The 21,638-nt window shown below is 41.5% G+C and overlaps 1 protein-coding gene across 1 annotated transcript in view; it reads left to right on the top strand.

Moving 5' to 3' along the window:
* Positions 1-14,622, top strand: part of pdhx (pyruvate dehydrogenase complex component X) — a 34,693-nt gene extending 20,071 nt beyond the window's left edge. The window contains exons 6-11 of the mRNA XM_034685841.1: positions 2,679-2,844; positions 3,328-3,475; positions 5,470-5,528; positions 9,072-9,230; positions 12,855-12,919; positions 13,762-14,622. Of these exons, the coding sequence (XP_034541732.1) occupies positions 2,679-2,844; positions 3,328-3,475; positions 5,470-5,528; positions 9,072-9,230; positions 12,855-12,919; positions 13,762-14,017 (853 nt within the window). The 3' untranslated portion in view covers positions 14,018-14,622. The remainder of the gene's footprint in view (positions 1-2,678; positions 2,845-3,327; positions 3,476-5,469; positions 5,529-9,071; positions 9,231-12,854; positions 12,920-13,761) is intronic.
* Positions 14,623-21,638: the final 7,016 nt, after the last annotated feature.

The raw sequence follows: 21,638 nt of genomic DNA, 5'->3' as shown, positions 1-21,638 counted from the left end.
GAAGATTCAAGTTTTGGAATGGCCCAGCCAGAGCCCAGACCTGAATCCAATAAAAATATCTGTGGGGTGGTCTGAAGAGGGCTGTGCACAAGAAATGCCCTTGGAGTCTGATGGATTTGGAGCTCTTTTGTAAAGAAGAATGGGCAAATATTGCCACGTCAAGATGTGCCATGCTAATAGACTCCTACCAAAAAACACGGAGTGTTGTAACAAAATCAAAAGGTGCTTCAAACAATTATTAGTTAAAGGGTGTGTACACTTATGCAACCACATTTTTTTATTTTTTATTTTTTATTCTTCCCATCTAAAAGATTGTAATGTTTTGTTTAATTGAATTGTTCACGTTATAGGTCACATTAAAGGTGGAAAAAGTTGATGATGATTTATCTTGGTCTCAATTTTTTACATCACAAAACCTGGCATTTTAACAGGGGTGTGTAGACTTTAGATATCCACTGTAGATGATTTGCTCCCTTTATCTTGCTTCACTTGTCCTCTGTTTTTATTCACTAGAATTTGTAGCTTCTTATGTCCCATCTCTGACCTTATTTTAATACCTAAGCTGCTGTTTCTTATTCTCCTTATACATGTTCTGTATGTAGTGGTCTGTTTTCATGGGAAACTCAATGTGGTCCTCTCAGGTTAGCCGGGGGATTTCCAAGTTCCCTCAACCCCTCCACAAACAAATACTCCTATCAGAGAAAGAAAGGGAGGAGCTAATGTGCTAGAGGAAATAGAAAGATGCAGCCCAGGAAAGAGAGAATAGCTGGGGGGCCCAGACAATTCCCGGCTACATGGTGAGGTCAGAGGCAGCTGGTCCAGACAGAAGACTGGATGTGTATGAGTTGGACCCCAGTGCATTGAGCTGGAACTAGAGAGCTCCAAGCAGGTACACCTGATACCTTCCCCTCCCACCTCTTTCACTGCTAAGAACAAAATTAATGGGTGAAAGAAATCCAGGGTCAATCATTTTGCTTTTTACAGTTAGCTTGAGGTAGTGTGAATCCTGTAAGTTAGGTGTTGGATGATCTGTTTGTTCAATTATTACCTTAAGGCATGGTGTGAAGGATGTCTTTTAACAATCCAAAGGGCATCTGTACCAACAACTAATGAGATTTTGCTGTTTTATTTTTGTGCCTAAGGACAAAGATGTAGCATGAAAATCAGAAAATTCCCTGCCAGCGGGAGGGTTAATAAAAAAAACAATGTTTTGAATGTGCTGCAGCTGACACCTGATCCTGTCTGGCCTTGGCCTGCAGGGATTTGTTTGTGACTTGCAAATGATTCTCATGACGCCAATCCGCTGGTGAACAACCGAGAGTTACCCCTCTGTGGGAGTCTGACACAAATACAACTCAGACAAAACGAGCAGAGAGCTGCTGATAAGCTTTCCAAGTTGGAGCAAAAGGGTGAATAATGCATCGATGCTGTCATAAGCTGCACCAGTGTAATTAGTGCTTTCTACACTAATTGCATTCATATTTGTCAATGGAGAATAAAAAAAATGCCCTTTGATGAGGAAAGAAGAAGTTTGATTAGTTTTCTTCAGTTATAAATAGACTGTCAACATTAGAAAAAGAAAAACAGCTTTTGTCAGCTTTATATGGCATAGTTTATCAGTTCACTTCTGCTGCTCTACAAATATGGACCTATAATGAGCTTTACAAAAAGCAATGGCACAGTAAGTCTTTCTGAGGAAGTTATGAGGAAGCATTTGTGCCAGTAAATGTTAGCGCTTGAACAGGTCTCATATTAGGAATATTTTATCTTACCCAGACTAAATATTCGTCCTCTTCTGAGCTGTTCCAGTGTCTTACAGTGTCCGGTTGTGTTGACTGCTGTATTGGATTAATTATGCTTACAGCTTGTTACTATTTATATCAGCCTAAATCAGTTCTCCTCTGCCTTTTTTTTCCAAAGCGAAAAGTATCAGCTGGCCTTATAATGAATGTAATTCCTGTTTACAGTGCCATAACCCTGTGTTTCAACTATGCCACACTAGATGTACAATGTTAACCATTAAGGGAGTGCAGTTACATATGTGTTTCTGGACAGCTTTTTACTAGCCAACATCATTGTGATATGATAACTCAAATTATTCCATACATACACAACCAGTCAAAAGTTTGGAAACACCTTCTCATTCAAGGGTTTATATTTATTTTAATTATTTGAAACACTGTAGATTAATACTGAAGACATCACAACTATGAAAGAACACATATGGAATTATTTAATGAACAAAAAAGTGTTAAACAAAGCAGAATATGTTTTATATTTTAGCCCCCTTTTTCCTTCATGACATCTTTGTACACTCTTGGTATTCTCTCAATCTGCTTCATGAAGTGGTCTCCTAGAAGGTTTCTAATTAACATGAGCCTTGTCAAGAGTTCATTTGTAGAATGACTTGCCTTCTTAATGTGTTTGATCAGTTGTGTTGTTCAGAGCTAGGGTTAGTACACCATGGGTTGCTCTATTTGACTACTGTTGTAATCCTTATTATGACTAAAGTATATTATTTCATAGTTTTGATGTCCTCAGTATTAATCTACAATGTCAAAAATAATCAAAATAAATGAAAACCATTGAATGAGAAGGTGTGTCCAAACTTTTGACTGGCAGTGTATATACCAAAATACACTCATACTTTGTATGTTGTTGCTTTTTATTGTCAACAGAGATGCACTGAATCTCCTGAAGAAGTATCCTGCCACCAAAACAACCGCAGCCACAGCTGCCCCACCTCCCCCGAGTCCTGTTCCCACCCCAGCAGCTCCCCCTCCACCTCCAGGCAGCAGACCCAACATACCTCCACTCTCTGTACCAGGGAAACCAGGAGCACCTGTGAGAACTTCATATTTTGTGTCACACACACACACACACACACACACACACACACACACACACACACACACACACACACACACACACACACACACACACACACACACTGTTTACAAAGCACATTGGTTTTCTGTAGTAGTGCTGAATGTAGAACAGGATACCATCAGCCTCAGCTGCCTATCTATCTTCCTACATAGGTTTGAGGTTTGTTCTTCGTGCGTATGCTGCAAAATATGAATATTGACGTCAAAGTCTAGGTCTATGAATAACACGATACACACGTTTTACAAAGCCAGTCAGTCCTTACCTATCATATACTCATTTTACACACTTGTCTTTACATTGTTATCTCAACAACGTTTTTAAGCACTCAGTGGATTACAAGATTTGTCTCACTTTCTCCCCCCCTTTTGTCCATCTCAAAATTCCCTTTACTCCTGTTTTAATGACTTACTTCCCTTCTTTCCACTTGTCCCCCTTTAGGGCACTTTCACAGAGATCCCTGCCACAAATGTCCGCCGTGTGATCGCTCAAAGACTAACGCAATCAAAGACCACCATCCCCCACGCGTACGCGTCGGTTGACTGTGACATGGCTTCTGTCATGCATCTCCGCAAAGACTTGGCCAAAGGTATAAATAGAAAAACCAGAGTTGAGTGTGTATGATTTTTGCCTTACTCTTGTCATTTACTGAATGTCTGACAGTAACATTTGGAGGGAATTTTTCCATGAAGATGTAGATTTCAGGCTTTTCCCATGACCGCACCTTTCACAAAGAGGACAGTCTTTTGCATCGAAGAAGCTTTGGAACATGTTTTCTCTGTCTGGTTGGTCATGAACCTCTGTTTCTATAGATATTTATGGTTTGATGGGAGTTCACAAGTTATAAAGCAGGTAGTAATGGGATGTAAATGGAAGCCATCGCCCTTTTAAGAGCTAAATGGTGTGTTGTGGGATTGAGAAAACACCCATATCTGACACCAATCAGATCTGCTTTCTTCTCACCACACGCTACAAGACAAGGCTTATCCCATCTTGATAAGACACACATGGTTAGTCAAACATATCATGCAATTCTTATCTCCTTTGACTGATGTGAAGGTGGCCTCTGCTAGCTTAAAATTACTCAATGTAGTTCAGAAAGTGAAGATGTGTTTACTTTTGCATACAGAGTGCTAAAGTTTTCCACAAGAGTTGTTACAACTTTGTGGTTCCAGGAGTTTCCTCTTTGATGCACATTATGAAATACTGTAGATGACAGTGTCTGAGATTAAGAACAAAATTAAAAGCATAAAAGGTCTTGAGAGATTATTACAAGTGTGACTTCAGTAAAATAACTCTGTTTGTCTAGTATAATTAGAATATGTTCTGTATTTGAGTCTTGAGTAATGAATAAAATACTAGCAGGACCCAGCAAATTCCCAATGTTTCATCAGTTGCTGTGTTACTCTTTCAGTCACAATAACTTCCCCTAGCAACTGTTATTGAGCTAACCGCAGCTGCTTGTGAAACTCCCCTCATGACATGTCTACTTAAGGTGAAGGGTGGTTCATACCACCACCAGAGAAAGGGAACAATAGCCACGTGTCACAACAGTCACTTTACTACACGATTGCTACATTTGGCCAAAAACAATATTGTCGTTAACGGCAGCTTTTTGTGGATTTCCTGAGAATGGAGAATGGGCTTACCGATGCATCTCAAATGATGAGAATACTTGAATATTTTTCATAGATTATTTCAGAAAGTGAGAGTTTAATATAAACTATACTTATGTCATCCAGACTCAAATTTGACTCATTTTTCTGTTTCAGTTTAGCTATTTATGATCTATAGCAAAAAAAACAAAAATAAAAACATAACCCAAAATATCAGAACATTACATTTCAAGTCACTGTACTGAATTAGAGTTTTAATAATATAATTTTTTTTTCACAATATTCTGGCTTTTTGAGATGCTTAGTACTTTGGACCATTTTCATTTTAATAAGCAATGACACTTGCCAATTTTCTCAATTTTAAATCATTTGCTTCGACACACTACCACAAGATTGTCCCTATTTAGCTCAACTTTGCCGAGCTGTCAAACAAACAGCAAATCTCTCTGGGTCCTGTCTCTCTCATGGAGGAAATGAGACGGCCATTCCAGACCTATTAACAAGCTTGTGTGTGTATTGAGGGATTCTCTCTGCCCCGGTTGTTTTTGCGGGGCCTCATTGTTCAGGAGCAGGGCGATTTCACGGTTAGCTCGTTAATCATCCCGCTCGCAGCATTCATAAACGTCTGGTGCTTCACCAATGGACTCTGGTAAAGGTTGGCAGCGATGCCAAGCTTGCCTGTCCCTCTGGTGTGTCTCACAGAGTTGTGAAGTGCAACAAATGCTTCGGACCAAGTCCATGTGTTGGAACTGATTCGGACAGTAACATAGTATCATTTATTTTCACACTTCATAGCTCTTATAGAGAAATCTCCTGTTAATCCATATCTTTTCACCCTCTATCTGTCTTTAGTCATACTTTCGGTCAACTTTATCCAGCTAACTCACAGCCGCTCTCATGCTCATAAGCAGAAATCACTTGTTTTGGTTTTGATAAGAGTTTGATTATTTTCTTGTTCCTTTTTCAGAACAAATCAAAGTGTCTGTTAATGATTTCATTATCAAGGCTGCTGCTGTTACACTAAAAGTAAGTAGATCTCCTTTTGTAATTCATAACCTACCATATCTTCCTTCCTTTATTCCTTTCCTAACATGTTTAGAATTATATTGCACACATTTATTAAGGTGTCTGATCTTGTGCAAATGCTGAACAAACCTGTAAACTTGTGGTCACAGCAATCTGCAGTCCATACATTATGCTATTGTGGCTCCAAAATCAGGAGTTTTCCTATTTCCTTGTTTACTTATGACGGTGTTGAATCAACTGGTATCATGAGAGGGGTACTATGATCAGACTCAGACTCTGTTTATTTTGTCAATTTTTCACTAGTTTATTGAATTTCTAAAGAAACCATCCATCTCCATTAGCTTTCAGTGGTACAAGTTGAGGGATAAAGGTATATAAATTAAGGTTTTTTACGAATTTTGTTAAAAAGATACAGGTTGATGATGATTCAAGGGCAATGCTGAGGGAAAAAATGCGCTTATCTGCTAACAGACCTGGCAGACCCAAACGAACAGTGAGGGTCTGGGTCTGCTGGGAACGTCTGGCGGAGGACCCTGTTAGGTTGGTTTTCAACTCCCACCTCCGGCAAAGCTTTGACCGCGTTCCGGGGGTGGCGGGGGACATGGAGTCGGAATGGGCCCGGTTCAACGTTGCCATTGCTGAGGCGGCTGTCCGGAGCTGCGGTCGCAAGGCTGTTGGTGCCAGTCGTGGCGGTAATCCCCGAACCTGCTGGTGGACACCAGAGGTGAAGGGTGCCGTCAAGCTGAAGAAGGAGTCCTACAGGTCGTGGCTGGCTTGTGGGACTCCGGAGGCAGCTGACAGGTACCGGCAGACCAAGCGATCTGCGGCCCGGGCGGTTGGCGAGGCGAAAACTCGGGCGTGGGAGAGGTTTGGTGAGGCCATGGAGGAAGACTTTCAGTCGGCCTCGAAGAGGTTCTGGCAAACTGTCCGACGGCTTAGGAAGGGGAAGCGGCCCTTTGTTCGCACTGTTTACAGTGTGGATGGGGAGCTGCTGACCTCGACTGAGAGTATAGTCGGGCGGTGGAAGGAATACTTGAGGATCTCCTCAATTCCACCAACATGCATTCCGAGGAGGGACCTGAGCCGGGGGATTTGGTGGTGGGCTCGTTCATCACTGGGGCCGAGGTCGCGGAGGCAGTCAAACAGCTCCGAAGCGGCAGGGCCCCGGGGGTGGATGAGATCCGCCCCGAGTTCCTCAAGGCTCTGGATGTTGTAGGGCTGTCCTGGTTGACACGCCTCTGCAACGTTGCATGGACATCGGGGACGGTGCCTCTGGAGTGGCAGACGGGTGTGGTGGTCCCCCTTTTCAAGAAGGGGGATCAGAGGGTGTGTTCCAACTATAGGGGGATCACACTCCTCAGCCTCCCTGGGAAAGTCTACTCTAGGGTGCTGGAGAGGAGAGTCCGGCTGTTGGTTGAACCTCGGATACAGGAGGAACAATGCGGTTTTCGTCCTGGCCGTGGAACACTGGACCAGCTCTATACCCTCGGGAGGGTGCTGGAGGGGGCATGGGAGTTTGCCCAACCAGTCCACATGTGCTTTGTGGACCTGGAGAAGGCTTACGACCGTGTCCCCCGAGGTATCCTTTGGAGGGTGCTCCGGGAATATGGGGTGGATGGCTTGTTGCTACGGGCCATTCAGTCTCTGTATTGTCGGAGCCAGAGTCTGGTTCGCATTGCCGGCAGTAAGTCGAATTCGTTCCCGGTGGGGGTTGGACTCCGCCAGGGCTGCCCTTTGTCACCGGTTCTGTTCATAACTTTTATGGACAGAATTTCTAGGCGCAGCCAAGTGGCGGAGGGTTTCCGGTTCGGTGGCCTTGGGATTCCGTCTCTGCTCTTTGCAGATGATGTCGTCCTATTGGCTCCATCGAGCGGTGACCTCCAGCTCGCGCTGGGACGGTTTGCAGCTGAGTGTGAAGCAGCGGGGATGGGGATCAGCACCTCCAAGTCCGAGGCCATGGTGCTCAGTCGGAAAAGGGTGGCCTGCCCTCTCCGGGTCGGAGGGGAGTCTTTGCCCCAGGCGGAGGAGTTCAAGTATCTCGGGGTCTTGTTCACGAGTGAGGGGAAAAGGGAGCGGGAGATTGACAGACGGATCGGGGCGGCGTCTGCAGTGATGCGGGCGCTGTACCGGTCTGTCGTGGTGAAGAGAGAGCTGAGCCAGAAGGCAAAGCTCTCAATTTACCGGTCAATCTACGTTCCGACCCTCACCTATGGTCACGAGCTGTGGGTAGTGACCGAAAGAACGAGATCGCGAATACAAGCGGCCGAAATGAGCTTTCTCCGCAGGGTGGCTGGGCTCAGCCTTAGAGATAGGGTCAGGAGCTCAGACATCCGGGAGAGGCTCAAAGTAGAGCCGCTGCTCCTCTGGATCGAGAGGAGCCAGATGAGGTGGTTCGGGCATCTGGTTAGGATGCCTCCCGGGCGTCTCCCTGGGGAGGTGTTTCGGGCATGTCCGACTGGGAGGAGGCCACGGGGAAGGCCCAGGACACGCTGGCGAGACTATGTCTCTCAGCTGGCCTGGGAGCGCCTCGGTATCCTCCCAGAAGAGCTGGTGGAAGTGGCCGGGGAGAGGAGTGTCTGGGCTTCCCTGCTGAGACTGCTGCCCCCGCGACCCGGACCCGGATAAGCGGAAGAAGATGGATGGATGGATGGATCTGCTAATTGAGTTATTGTACCCAGGACTGTGTCAGCAGCATCCGATCAGAGCACAATTTCATGTCGTCTGCTTATCTTTATTATTTATCATAGAGTATTATATGCTTCCCTTTTAAGTTGTCGGCCACAAACATTAACATGCACAACACGACTCAGAGCTCAGCATTGGTGCATGCAGACTGTACGGAGGACCAGCAGTTGCTGAGAAACCTGCCTGTTCGATGCATGTGTTACAGTAAATGTGAGGAATGTGGAACAAAAATCTGTACATTTCCCACTTAATGTGAGTTTAAGCTTCCAAAGAACCACATGTCTCTCTTGTAGTCCCTGCACTATTTTTGACTGTACAAATTCTCACATGGTCAAAAGACCTGTTTGGATTGGCTCCTGCACAAAACTGAGTAATGCGATTCTCTTGTGTAACATTAATGATCTGAAAACAGGCTAGAGCAACTGTACTTTACCCTGAGATGACCTGGGTTAATCAGGAAGTAGCTTCTGATTACCATTGTTTGAATTTTTTTAGGTCCAAGGAATGTTTTTGGTGTTCATATCCCAAGAATTATTCATAAATATAATAATGTTATAAATTACAATGTATATGTTGTTATGTTGGCTCCAGTAGAGCAGACTCTTCCATATAAAATCCTCTGATTATTGATGCACTATAATCCCTCTCCACCTGATGATGATTTTTTCCTCATTTACTGTGATATAAGTTTTGGGGTTTTTTTGGAATCATAATATATCTCTTTGCAGAAAAGGCCATATTAAGGAAATAACATGTCTTTGTCTTCTACCACACTTTGAGTGGCTGCCACGCTCACTTTTTATTTCCCACTGCTACTATTTGTCAAAACACAGGCTGACCTCTGACCTCTTATTGTAGGAGATGCCAGAGGTGAATGTGACCTGGTCCGGTGATGGACCCCAGGCGCTTGATTCAGTACATATTTCAATTGCTGTGGCCACCGACAAGGGCCTCATTACCCCAATCATCAAGGATGCAGCAAACAAAGGAGTCCAGGAAATTTCAGCTAATGCAAAGGTAAGACAGAGTGAGGACCAGAGAACATAACAAATAAAAAATGTTCCCATGTTTAAAAGTCATTAAGAGGTCAACGTTTTGTCATAGCTGTTCTCTAAGGCCCTCATGCATATTTCTCATGCTTTCTTTGACCTGGTAGATTATAACTCTAAGCTGTGGGGACCTTCAGTGTGTCACTTCAGGTGAAGACACGCTCATGATTTGTTTGTAGGAATAGATAAGGGAGTGGAGACCTGAGCTCAACCCAGCTGTATGGGAAAACAAACTCTATGGGCATCTGTTGAGATGTCTTCACAGTCTAGTTTGAATTTGATTGCATGCAAAGATACCTTCTTTTCTGTTCATCAGTTCAGCTGTTTGTCCTGTTCACTGTCAGCAGCTGAGGACAGACCTTCATTTACAAAGTTGATATGCATGTATAGACATTTACTTGATTATTAGTCCCAATCACTTCTTTATCAAAGAAACATATACACAAACAAAGAGCAAACATCGATTTCAAAAGATGAGGTTAGCAATTATGCTAACACTCACCGGCACTAACATCTAAGTGAAGATACAAAGTCTGATACATGGGAGACTCATGTCTGCATCCACAGCACAGTGTTGTAGCAGTATTAATAGCAGAAGCACAGCTCAACAGTAGCTTAATTAGTATATTGGTACCAGTATGAACCTAGCAGCAGGATTGAACATAGTGTCGTAGCAGTTGTCCATGAGAAAGGGAAAGAGGAAATGGGTGTGTAATAAAGTTTTAGGCACGCTTCTGCTCAGATTACAGTATTCATGACTAAGCTGTAATGGCATAATTTGTGCAAACAGATCATGCAAAAGATGTAATTTATACAGTAATTAAGGTGCTGCCTGTATGTCTGGACAGACATCTGAGCACTTAATCCAATTCAATAAAAGCATAACTAACTGTGAATACGGTGCTTTAGTGATAATTGCAATGATGTGTCGCCTCAGCACATAGTTTGATAGAGTTTATGCAGTGTGATTTAATCTAGACACACCCAACCCAACTTGCTTTTTTTTCGTGAACACTTCTTGAAGGCATTTTTCAAGACGGAGTCCTGAGGAAATGCTACATTCACATTCATGCTAGTTTTTCGTGGCTACCAACCCTAGCTTTAACACAGAGATTAGCAAGAAGCTTAACAACATGCATTGTTTAAGTATCCTTTTTATGAATCAGATATTTCCAACTGTCTTTAGTCAAGTTAAACATTTTCAATTTATATAAAACCAGTTCATAACAAATCTGATCTCAAGACACATCACAAAAAGAGCAGGTCTAGACTTACTCTATGTTAAATATTGACAAAGACCCTTCATTAAGATAGATATGATTCTTTAACTGTTCTTATTCTTATTCCCAATAAGCAAAACACTTAACACAACCTAACAGTTGCAAGGAAGAGCTTCCCTGTAACAGGCAGAACCCTGTAGCAGAACCAGACTCATGCTTAATAGCCTTTTAGTGCTATTGATGCTACAAATATATGCATTCATGAGTCCAAGTTAACCTCAAATCCAGTTGTATATAAGAATAATAAATGTGTCGTGATGTTGGACTGCAGGTGTAACTTGCTGGTACAGAAAGTTCTTGCAGTTGCTGTATTTGTCTGCCATCCTTTTGAAATGCTGTTTTTATAAAAAAAACAAAACCTTTTGTCCTTTCAATGGCACAAAATAAGATCATCAACTTGGTGGATTCAATAACATATGTTGTCTTCATGAAAAAAGAAGATGTCTTCAGGTCAAATAATGTCTTGTTGTTGGTGCTTACCGATCAAATCACTGCTGAAACATCACAACATTCGAGCAAACAAACACACACACACACACACATACACACACAGCAGCTGCTACAAAGCACTGGCACTCCAAGCAGTCCACTTAAGCCTTCAGAATGTGCTTTGCCACCCACTGCTATTCAGTTTAGTTATGCTGCTGCCTTGAGTTAAATCCACATTTGCAAGTCCTTATTATTCTCAAATTAAAATCAACATGTGGTTTGAATGAAGGGAAGAGAGGTTGCTGCTGGCTATTGATGTGATGGAGTGCTACATGAGATGGCTTTGTGTTGAAAGCTCTCATCTCAAATGTGCCCACCATTTCCCACTGTATTGAACTCTGTGTATTGGTTGTGGTCCTGCATTAACCTTTGAGAACATTTCCATTTGAAAGAAGTTCAGGTTGATTATTGTGGCAATCAAGCCGTTTAAATCTAATTCACAGGACAAGCTTGGAAAAAGATACGTTTGATGTTATCTTTTTTTTTTTTTTTACGGTGACCCACTCTTTATACAAAGTCAAATGTGGCCTGTACAGCATAAGCACACATACTTAATCTGTTGCACTGCTCTCTAATTCTTGAATACCTGGAATGCTTAGTGAAGGTCTAATGAATCCTGTAGCACATTCTCGCAGTAGACATGATACTCTCAACATACTTCAGTCTCTGTAGACACAAATGTTGTGTTTTCTTCAAGGTTGTGGCTTTTATTTATGCCCTGATTGAACATGAATTCACTGAACCTGGCTGCAGTAGTGTGTTGGTTTTCCCTGCCAGATGTCTCATCTTCTCTTCTGGGTGTTTTCAATTCCCTTCCTTCATTTGAGCAATGCACTCTGTGATAGTTTCCATTTATCTCAGCCCTTGGTATTGAACATTTAATCATTTTCTAAAACAAGATCTTTGAGAGTTGGCCCCTGTGACCTTTCACCGAAAATATACAGAATGATATAACACTTAGACTTAAAGGCTTAAAACACTTGGAAATAATTGTTCTGGACAGTGATAATGTAAGAAATGTGTCATGATGATGATGTGTTAAAACAGCTCTGTGGATAGTTTGCTATTGAAGACAGACACTGTTTCCTATCCTTGTTGGACTGCCAGAATATCAATAAACAGGTTTGGATAATAAATGCGGTCTATGTCTGCTAGTATATTATGTTCAGTTAGAGTGGATTGTGGCTGCTCATAGCACCAAGAACTTTGCAGTATATTCCCTGCTATCTGCTCCATCTCAATGTTCAGTTCATTAAGCATGCTGCGCTATGATATTCAAGTGCAAACACACCCTTGAAGTTTTGCAGCTTGGTGCAATTTGCTCTTGTTTTGGGTCTGATCGTGGAGATAAGCTGTCAGCATCTTATATTTTATCAGGTACTATAACTTGGGACGAAAATACCTGGGGAAACTAATGAAACTGTTATCTGATTCAGCTTTAGGTTGTCCAGTGTTTATAAGCAAATGCAATCATGCTAACACATGCTAACATGTAAACACTGCACATGCCAAACATAGACCTGTTAGCTTGTCATTTTTCGACTGTTATAGCTAGCTGACATCAGCATTTAGCTCACAGCACCATTTTTAATTAGAGATGTTGCATGATTGTTGATTCTTGAGAATTAAATTAAATTAAATTCTGATTGATCGATTTGTTTGTTTGTTTGTTTTGTACAAAATGTAACTGTTAACCCCAATTGCGTATATTTAGGTCTCTCATTCCCATGGACAAATCATATATGTCCTCTGTGATGCATGGTCTTTTGTGATCACTGTATGTACATTCTATTTCATCTGTTTTATGTTTAATGTTTCTGCAGACACTTGCCCAGAAGGCCAGAGATGGAAAACTTCTACCTGAGGAGTACCAAGGAGGCTCATTTAGGTAACTCTAAGACACGTATTGCTTCTTTGTTACAGAGAAGGCCTATAAAAGAGATGTGACATCACAAAATAATGTTTTATTTTCCAGCCTTGTTCATTTCTGTAGTTGGTATTTATCTGAGCACACTGCTGCTGCTGCTTTCATCTCATCTCATTATATCTCAGTTTCATTTATAGCTCAGCAATAAGATGGCCATCTTGAATTCCTACCATTATGGCTTAAATCAAGTTTCACAGATAGTCAATACATTATGCATATTCTACATTTCATACGCCCCTGAACTGATCGTGCTCTGAGGCGACAAGTATCATCAGTTACTGTGCCATCAATTGCAGAAAAGTGGAGGCGAGGCTTTTCAACTCATTAGAATTAATGGTGTCATTTAGACATAAATGGGGTTTCTGTGTCAGGCAGGAGCGATGAATTCCTATGGAGATGCAGCCCTTTTTGCCCTCCTGAGGATATATATGTGTACGCACTTCCTCTATCTCTTTTTCCATCCCCCTGAGCTATAATTCTCATTAAGGGAAACAGCAAACTGCCCTCGTGTCAGTCTTGTTCACCATAAACAACATTTAGGAAGACATTTGGAGGCTGGAGCTGCTGTCCAAATCATTACTGATCAGTGTATTTGTAAATGAAGATCTTCATGGCAATGATATTTGTAAGCCGTCTCATTTTTTACCTATGAGATGTTTTGTGTCATGGAGCTGGTTTTAGTAGCATCATTATGTCTGCTTTGTTAACTTTATGGATTTGTCTCCCCTGCTGAGCTTGACCAATCATGTCTTATGTGTACCTTCTCTTTTCCTCCCTCTCTTCTCCATCTCTCTGTCTGGCAGTATATCTAACCTTGGGATGTTCGGTATCAGTGGCTTCAGCGCAGTGATTAACCCCCCTCAGGCGTGTATCCTCGCAGTCGGGACCTCCAGGTCTGAGTTGCAACTGTGCGAGGATGACCTGACCCTGCGCACCAGGCAGCTGATGACGGTTACACTTTCAAGTGATGGACGGCTGGTTGATGATGAATTAGCCTCTCGGTTTCTAGATAAATTCAGAGCTAACCTAGAAAAACCCCAACACATGGCCCTAGCCTGAGAAACAAAGTGAAAGCAAAGTGATTTGCAAGACTGAGCCACAAACTCTTGCGTGACAAAGCCTGGGTTGAAAGAAAGTTTTCATGTTTGTGAGCAGATCTAAGCTTGTACATATTATTAACTTGTGTTTGTGGCTTAAATATGACAGGTAACCACCAGGCTTTGTGGTGGAGGAGTTAAACTGGCTTTCTGATGAAAGATTCTAACAGAAATATGATCAAGATACAAAGGAAAATCTTACATCCTGTAATATTACACGTGTTATATATAAAAAAAAAAAAACGGCAAACTGTTTCAAGTTCTGTTTTTTAGTTCCAGATAATCTGCACTATATCATGAATCACTACTGTAGAACATTGTTCATTGGTCAAATATATTTATTACTGAGCATATGTGGCAATCCAGTTTCTAATCGAAAGACCTAAATTCAAACCAATTCCAACTAATAATTAATTGTCCGTTTCAGTGTTTTAACTTATTTAAAACGGATGCTACAACATCCCTGAAAACCTATTCTGCAATTCTTCAAGTGTGTACAAAATGAATGCAATAGATTAGTTTCTGGCTTCCTTAGATTCCAATAAAAAACATGTTCTTCAACCTTGACATGTCTGCGCCTCTCATTAAAACTTGTAAAAATCTTAATCGTGTTAAACAGCTACCAGGGAAATTGCTGATGTATGTTTATCTAAATGAATGAGCGTATCCTATTCAATTTAATTACTCTTCAGAGATTACATAATAAATGTGTTCATAGAAGCCAATTAAGATAATTTGCTGGGCTGAGTATACAGGTCAGCCTCTGCTGGCAGATGTTTATCTCTGCTATTAATGTGGGCCGTACAGCTGTTTACAAATGTATTCACACCAGTCAGACGTAGCTTATCCTTAATGTGCGTGAGCAGGTTTGGGTATTATTTTTTAAACTACTGAAATGGGGAAGTTGTGATCTCAGTCATTTGCTTTTATTTTTATTTACATATCACACGCTACTACAAGGGCAGTGTCTTCATTAAGAACATCAGTGCACTTAATGTAACTGAACAAGCCAAAAGCTCTGCCCTTGAGCTGCTTATATAGTCATGTTTTTTTCTGTGCTACATTAACTGATTTACAAGATGGGTTTTCTACATTTATATTCAGAGTGTAAACAACCTAAAGTGAGTCGTTGCTATGCAGGTAGAGGAACTACATTAATATTTCATGCTTCTACAGCCTGGGCTGTAGTGAAAATCACTGATCACTGATAATAACTCAACAAACCAGCTTCTTCCCAGCTCGCCTTTAACCGTATCTCTTCAATCTCTTAACGGCTTTTCAATGACTGAGAAGCGGGGACATTTTGTCCGCTGGTTGCTGTGGTGTTGCACAGGGATGTGTGCATTCTGTGTCTAGGAGGGAGACATACAGTGGGGGTGTACAGGCAATTGGCACAGCCCAGCTGTTTCCTACAGTATGCCCACTGTTCGGCTAGCCATTTGCAGACCTACACATACACCTTCCACAGGGCTAGTTGCCACGGTGATGGAAGGTACACTCCAATAAAAAGTGAGGGGAGGACAAAACAGTGCCCTTTAACGTTTAAGCCCGAGTCATAATCAGCAAACAATAATGTGGGCAGGAGTCAGTGATGTTCACATGCAGGTTTTTCTGAAGCAGTGTTTGTGTTAAAAGTGTCAATGTCACTATTAGTACAACTCTTTTATCACTTTCCAACATCTTGCATCATCTCCTCTCAGCCAGACCCCTATCCCTTTTTTCCACTTATCTCCTCCTCATTGAATATAAATATGCTATTGCTCGATCAGCCGTGTTCATAATGCAACTGCTGTGTTGTGCAAGTCTTCATCAGTGGCCTCGACTACACCAGCTGCTGGGTAGAGATATAGTTGTTTCACAGATCATAGATCAGGATCAATGATGAAATTGAATCAGCTACTTAAGCAGGCAAAACGGATGTTTGAGCTGCCATCGAAGCACGCAGAAAGAAAAAATTGACAGGAAGTTAATGCAAATGTGTGTATTTACACTCAGTTTTTCCGTGCATTTTGCACCTTATGATGAGAAGGCATATCTGTATCCTTGGCAGCACTGTGACAGGAAACTGTTTGAATACTGAAAGGGTGTTAACCACGTGTTCAATTTCTTAGAACTGGATGCAAGTGCTCCTCTACTTGTCCGACCATACCCTAACCCCTACTAGGATGTGTGTGTTAGGTAATGTCCTTCAGACCTTATATGTATGCCGATAAACACAATTCTTATTGTATCCTTTTTCTGTTCGAACACGGCCTTGTTAAAACATCAAAATGTGAAATCATGTTCCTTTAATACACTGAACCAGCTGAACCTCATTTCACTATCAGCTTGACTGGACCTGTTTGGCAGAGCGCTTGAACAATGCCCTTCCAAATACCAGCTCTGCAAATGCACCAAACCACACTCTGACATTTCTTTGGCTTTCCAGTCACAGTCTGACACTTACGCCTCTGACTGCAGCCGCCAATCTCTGACCGGCAATCTTGTTATGCGTAACAGCTGGATAAGAAAGTCGCCAGACAGAAGGCTTCAGATTTGTTGCCACCGAGCTTTTGATGAACTGCGCTCAGGTTTTGAAGATAGAGCGGGGGCTCGGGTTGGTGTGTAGGTCAGACTCATGGACACTCTTCCTGTACTCACGGCGCAGAGTGATGGAGGCAGTTGCTATGGAGACCAAAGTGGGCGAGTGTGCAATTTTGTTGTGCTGATATTTGGAAGTCCTTCATATCCGGTGTCTCATAAATGTGTTTTTCCAAACGGCAGAGGCAGTCCCAATGACTGAAGTCCATGTCTGAGGGGTTTTCTGTACATCCAATAAAGGGCTGGAACTACATCTTAATTGAAAACAAAAGTAAAACTAGGCGGTAGGTGTAGTGCACACCACACTTTACAAAGCCTGGATTCAGCCACACCCAGGACTACTGTTCTCTATCAAAGCTTGATATTTATTGACTGAAGGGTATCAAAGGAGATCAAATATGTTTTTCTTAATTCTCAGTCTTGTTGCTTGTTGCTCTTCTTTTGCCACCATGGAGATAAGCTGACCGCATCTTATATTTTATAGGGTACTATAATTTGGGACAAAATAACTGGGTAAAATGATGAAACTGTGATCTGATTCAGCTTGAAGTTTTTCCAGTGTTTTAAGAAAGTTAATGTTTCTTAGCATGATATAAAAATCACAAGTAATTTGCCTGACTTTAACGCAATGATAGCAAATCAACGAGCCAGTTGAATCATCCAGTAATGAGCCATTTTAATCTGATTTGCCTTTGAGGAATCCCTCACTGTCATTTTCTCTGTCTCATACAGAAAGAGACACATATTTCACTGTGTGAACAGGCTTTGTGAATGATCACCAGTGTTGGTGAGAGGCTTTCTCTCATCCACATTATCTCACGCTCAAGTTTGTTCTGCCATTGTTGGCAGGATTTCCTCTGGTCTCCCCTTTTCTCCTCACCACCAGCACTCCTCCATTCAGTCATCTTTTAAATCTCATATGCATTTTTTTTAACTAGGAATCCATTATCACACTCATTTGGGGCTTGAAAATTGAAATTTTAGTGGTAAGACAAGAAAACTGGCTCTTAGATTCCAAGTTGGCAGTAGCTTTTAAAGTTAAAGATTATCCCTCTTTGTGAAAATAAAGGTTGTAATAAACTGTTATGCAGACTTAACTCACAAAGCCTACCATGAAATTACCATGTCATACTCCCTCTTCCTTCTTCTGTCTGAGTTAGACCATGTCATTCTCTGAAAAGCTTCCTTCAAGGCTCAGAACACATGGCTCAATTTCAAAGAAAGCAGGTATATGTAAACCAGAAACTGCATACAAAGATTCCACCTGTGAGATAAGATTACCACGCTTTGGCAACGCCATGCTGACTGAGAGTATATGGCCAAGCATCGGGATGATGCTGGACATTCCTGATGGCTATACAACTCTCTGACTCTCACTGTCCAAACACGCCTGCTCTGCCGTCCCACCACCCAATCATAAGCGAGGCCCTACTTTGTTGTCATTGCACAAAGCCAGACCTTTTGAAGCACTCCAGTCATGCTCCCATGATGTCTGTTCACTCATCCTGAGACACTGCAGGTTGAGGCACAGCTCACCTAAAGGACAAAGAGACAGGGATACAGGGTAAGGATACACTTAAGACCATGCCTGTCCACTGAAATTACCCAGAGGCCTTAGGTGTCAAATAAATCATCCCTTCCTGAATGTAACTGATTCTTATCAACACGTGCCTCTCTCAACATGCTCTCCTATATAAACAAGTACTTATTACACTTCATTACTTTTACCAAACAGTAACCTTTGGAAACAAACAATCTATGATAAAATGCTCATTTTAACAGCATAATCAAACTTGTTTACCAGGAGGCCTCAATTCCACTTCTTTGCCTATTACTAGATGAACTGGAACTCAATTGGAATCAGCATCTCCAATATGGCAATTGCAATCATTGGGCTTTATAACCCCTCCTGAGAAACTAATTAGAGATATCACTGAGACCATGTCCAATACTTTGATGTAGCTTTGAGGGGTTCATTAATTAATATCCTGGAGCTAGCTAACCTATCAAATTCATTTCTAGCAGCCTGTGAATTTGCTTCTTGCTAACAGAAGCAGACTCAGCAATATTATTTGATCTAAAAGAAGTCACCAGTTTACATTTTGGAATATATAAAGGAAGTTTAAGCAGTCATTTGCAGGATCTACTTATCATCCTTCACATAATTGAATGCCTTAGTGTAAGCAACTTTACCATTATCTTTGAGTTAAAAGCAAGTGTCAACATCCGACCGCCGGAATTGAAGGCAATGCAGAAGTGTTAAAAGTGCAGTTTCTTGGGTGTCAGCTTGAGGCTGGCTCCGGAAGTACTGGAAACCACAAACACACCAACTCCAAAAAGCTGATCTTTAAAGCAGCAAATAAACAGTTTTACAGCCTGGTACAAAAAAGGGGTTTAGCCTGAATAGCTAATTTCTCGATCGAAACACATTGTACAGGGAGTGTTATTAAGATTAAAATGTCTCCTTTATGATAGGTACAGTTGACTTGATTGGCAGGTGGGAACCCTAGCTGTTGGCAAGGCAGCTCAAAGCCCACCTCTTTACTTCCCACTAGTGCAACAGAAGTTAGGTTGAGTTCAGCATTTCTAATATGGCTCACGTTGACGATTGGCTTCAAAACAACACTTCAGAAACAGATGGCTGACGTCACAGATACGATGTCCATTTATTAAAGAGTCTATCGTCAAAAGCCTTCAAAACTCGAGTTGATTCTTCTCCTTCCTACCCCATTTATGTACAGGTTCTGGCATGTCAAGCATGCTCCTACATAGCTTGCCTAGTTAGCCTTATAAGAGTGAATGCTTGTTCTAGTAGGTCATGTTTGGTCTGCTATTCTGACGTTTTGACAGTATGTTCCAAAAATAAGACATTTCTTATACTATTTTCAGAAGAGTGCAGTAGGGGAGGAGTGTCCGTGTTTTGGGGAGATGCTATTTTCAACAGGAACAATGAATAAGATATTAATTTAAATTATTTACATAAATAGTGTTGAGAATTAAATTAAATACTGGTTGTCATTGCTATATTTAAGATGAATACAGTTATTCCTGACCTCTAATGGGTAGCCATGCTCCTGACCCCCCTCCTCCAAGTACAGGCAGCAAACTGTATAAATATATAACAGTTCCCTCTCAATAGTTTCAGTTAACAGAGAGTATTAACAGACTGTTTCATATGAAGACAAAAACATCTGTCTAGTTAATCATAAGAGATCCCTTTTTTTGTAGTGTGTGTGTAACAAGTTACAATGTATGGTATCTAAATGTTATCTTTGTCATCAACCAACATGGCATTAAAACATTCAACACCAGTAACTGTAAACCATTTAGTTCTCATCATTACACCACATCTGGGCAAACACTCATAATGACTGTGATGGCGGGATTCATCTGCCTCTGTGCGTATATGGACATCTTGCAACCTCCTCCAGTCACATTCCAGTGACTGTGTCGGTTGGAGGGAAAAAGACGCGCTGACTAAAAAGGAATGCTGAGGAGGTGCCATACCGCAATGATTCCCAGCCACGAGGACGTCTTATGTATGTGTGTGTCCTCACTCAGTAACCATCATGGAAACCTTTTTTTTTTTCACTTTGTGTATCGGCTGACTCAGCTGTCTGATGTTTAACTTAGGATCCACTCATGCCCATGACACAGCTGTTTTCTTTATTGTGTTACTATAGTGTCACACAACAAAGCTAGCAGATAATAACCCTGACACCTTGGTTCCTTAGAACTCACGGAGGCTGCTTTTAGGTAGTTTATTGTCTTTTTTAGGCCACTTTACACTGGAATGTAAATATGACCCACATGTAAGTTCAAACAGACTATTAGGTGTCAGTTTAAGTAAGGTCAACAAGTTTATTTAGCTCTTTAGGTTGACAGTGATTAAACGTTCTGTCCATTCTGAAATACTCAAGTGTTGACCATTAACTTTTTTCAGTCTTCGTCTGGCCTACATGTGACTGTTAGTATGTTTAGCTGTTTGAATAGAGATTATCAATCACAGAAAATGTTACACATTAATAATAATAATAATACATTTTATTTATATAGCGCTTTTTCAAAAACTCAAAGACACTGTACAATTGTTAAAATCAATACAAGCAAAATAAACAAATGACAAATAACACAGATCAAACAAAACAACACAACAGTACAATCACAAATGAAAAGCTAACTTAAAAAGGAGAGTTTTTAAAAGAGATTTGAAAGCTGAAGGGTCAGAGCAGTTTTGTATATGGGAGGGGAGTGAGTTCCAGAGGATGGGGGGCGGCTACTGAGAAGGCTCTGTCCCCCCAGGTTCGGTGCTTGGTTCTGTGAGGTGGGGACAGGAGGTTGGCATGTGAGGAGCGCAGGTTACGGGAAGGAGTGTGATGGTGGAGGAGGTCAGTGAGGTAGGAAGGGGCCTGGTGGTGGAGGGCCATACTATTCATTCAAAAAGAGTAGCCTTTTTGTTCAAGTTGTCCCTCCTGAGAGAAAACTGGGACAGATATTGTTCTAAGAGGGAAAGAAGTCTGGCTGGATAATCATTTGTCTTCATAATCCCTTTGTCAGCCTTGCATTTTTTCCATCTTACACTATTTTTCATTAACTTATCCGTCTGGAATTCACTGTCTCCATTTACATTTGTATTTTCAGCCATATATCAATCTTTGTATTTGTGAAGTCATGAAGTGTATCTCACTGTTTAAATTCAGATGATTAAACATTTACTTTTCAGTAACTCTTCATAAAACAGAAAATGTAATGATGACAAATGGCAAGGCAAGTTTAACTTCACTATCCTGGTGTATTTCATGCACATAGGGGCAATTTAAATGTTCTTTACAGGGAAAAAAGGGAACCTAAGACAACCTTTCACATGTTGTTTAAAGGCTGTAAACACGCTTGCTTTGCATCAGATGTATCACCATGGCAACAGCTAAAACAGGAAGTGACTTGTGTCCTCATGATTAGAAGTGTGAATCATTCTGATGCTGTGTTTCCGTTTCAACCCTTTT

Source organism: Notolabrus celidotus, chromosome 6 (assembly GCF_009762535.1).
Source record: "Notolabrus celidotus isolate fNotCel1 chromosome 6, fNotCel1.pri, whole genome shotgun sequence".
Taxonomy (NCBI): Eukaryota; Metazoa; Chordata; class Actinopteri; order Labriformes; family Labridae; genus Notolabrus; species Notolabrus celidotus.
Note: the sequence above shows the minus strand (reverse complement) of the source record. Positions and strands in the feature narration are given on the sequence as shown.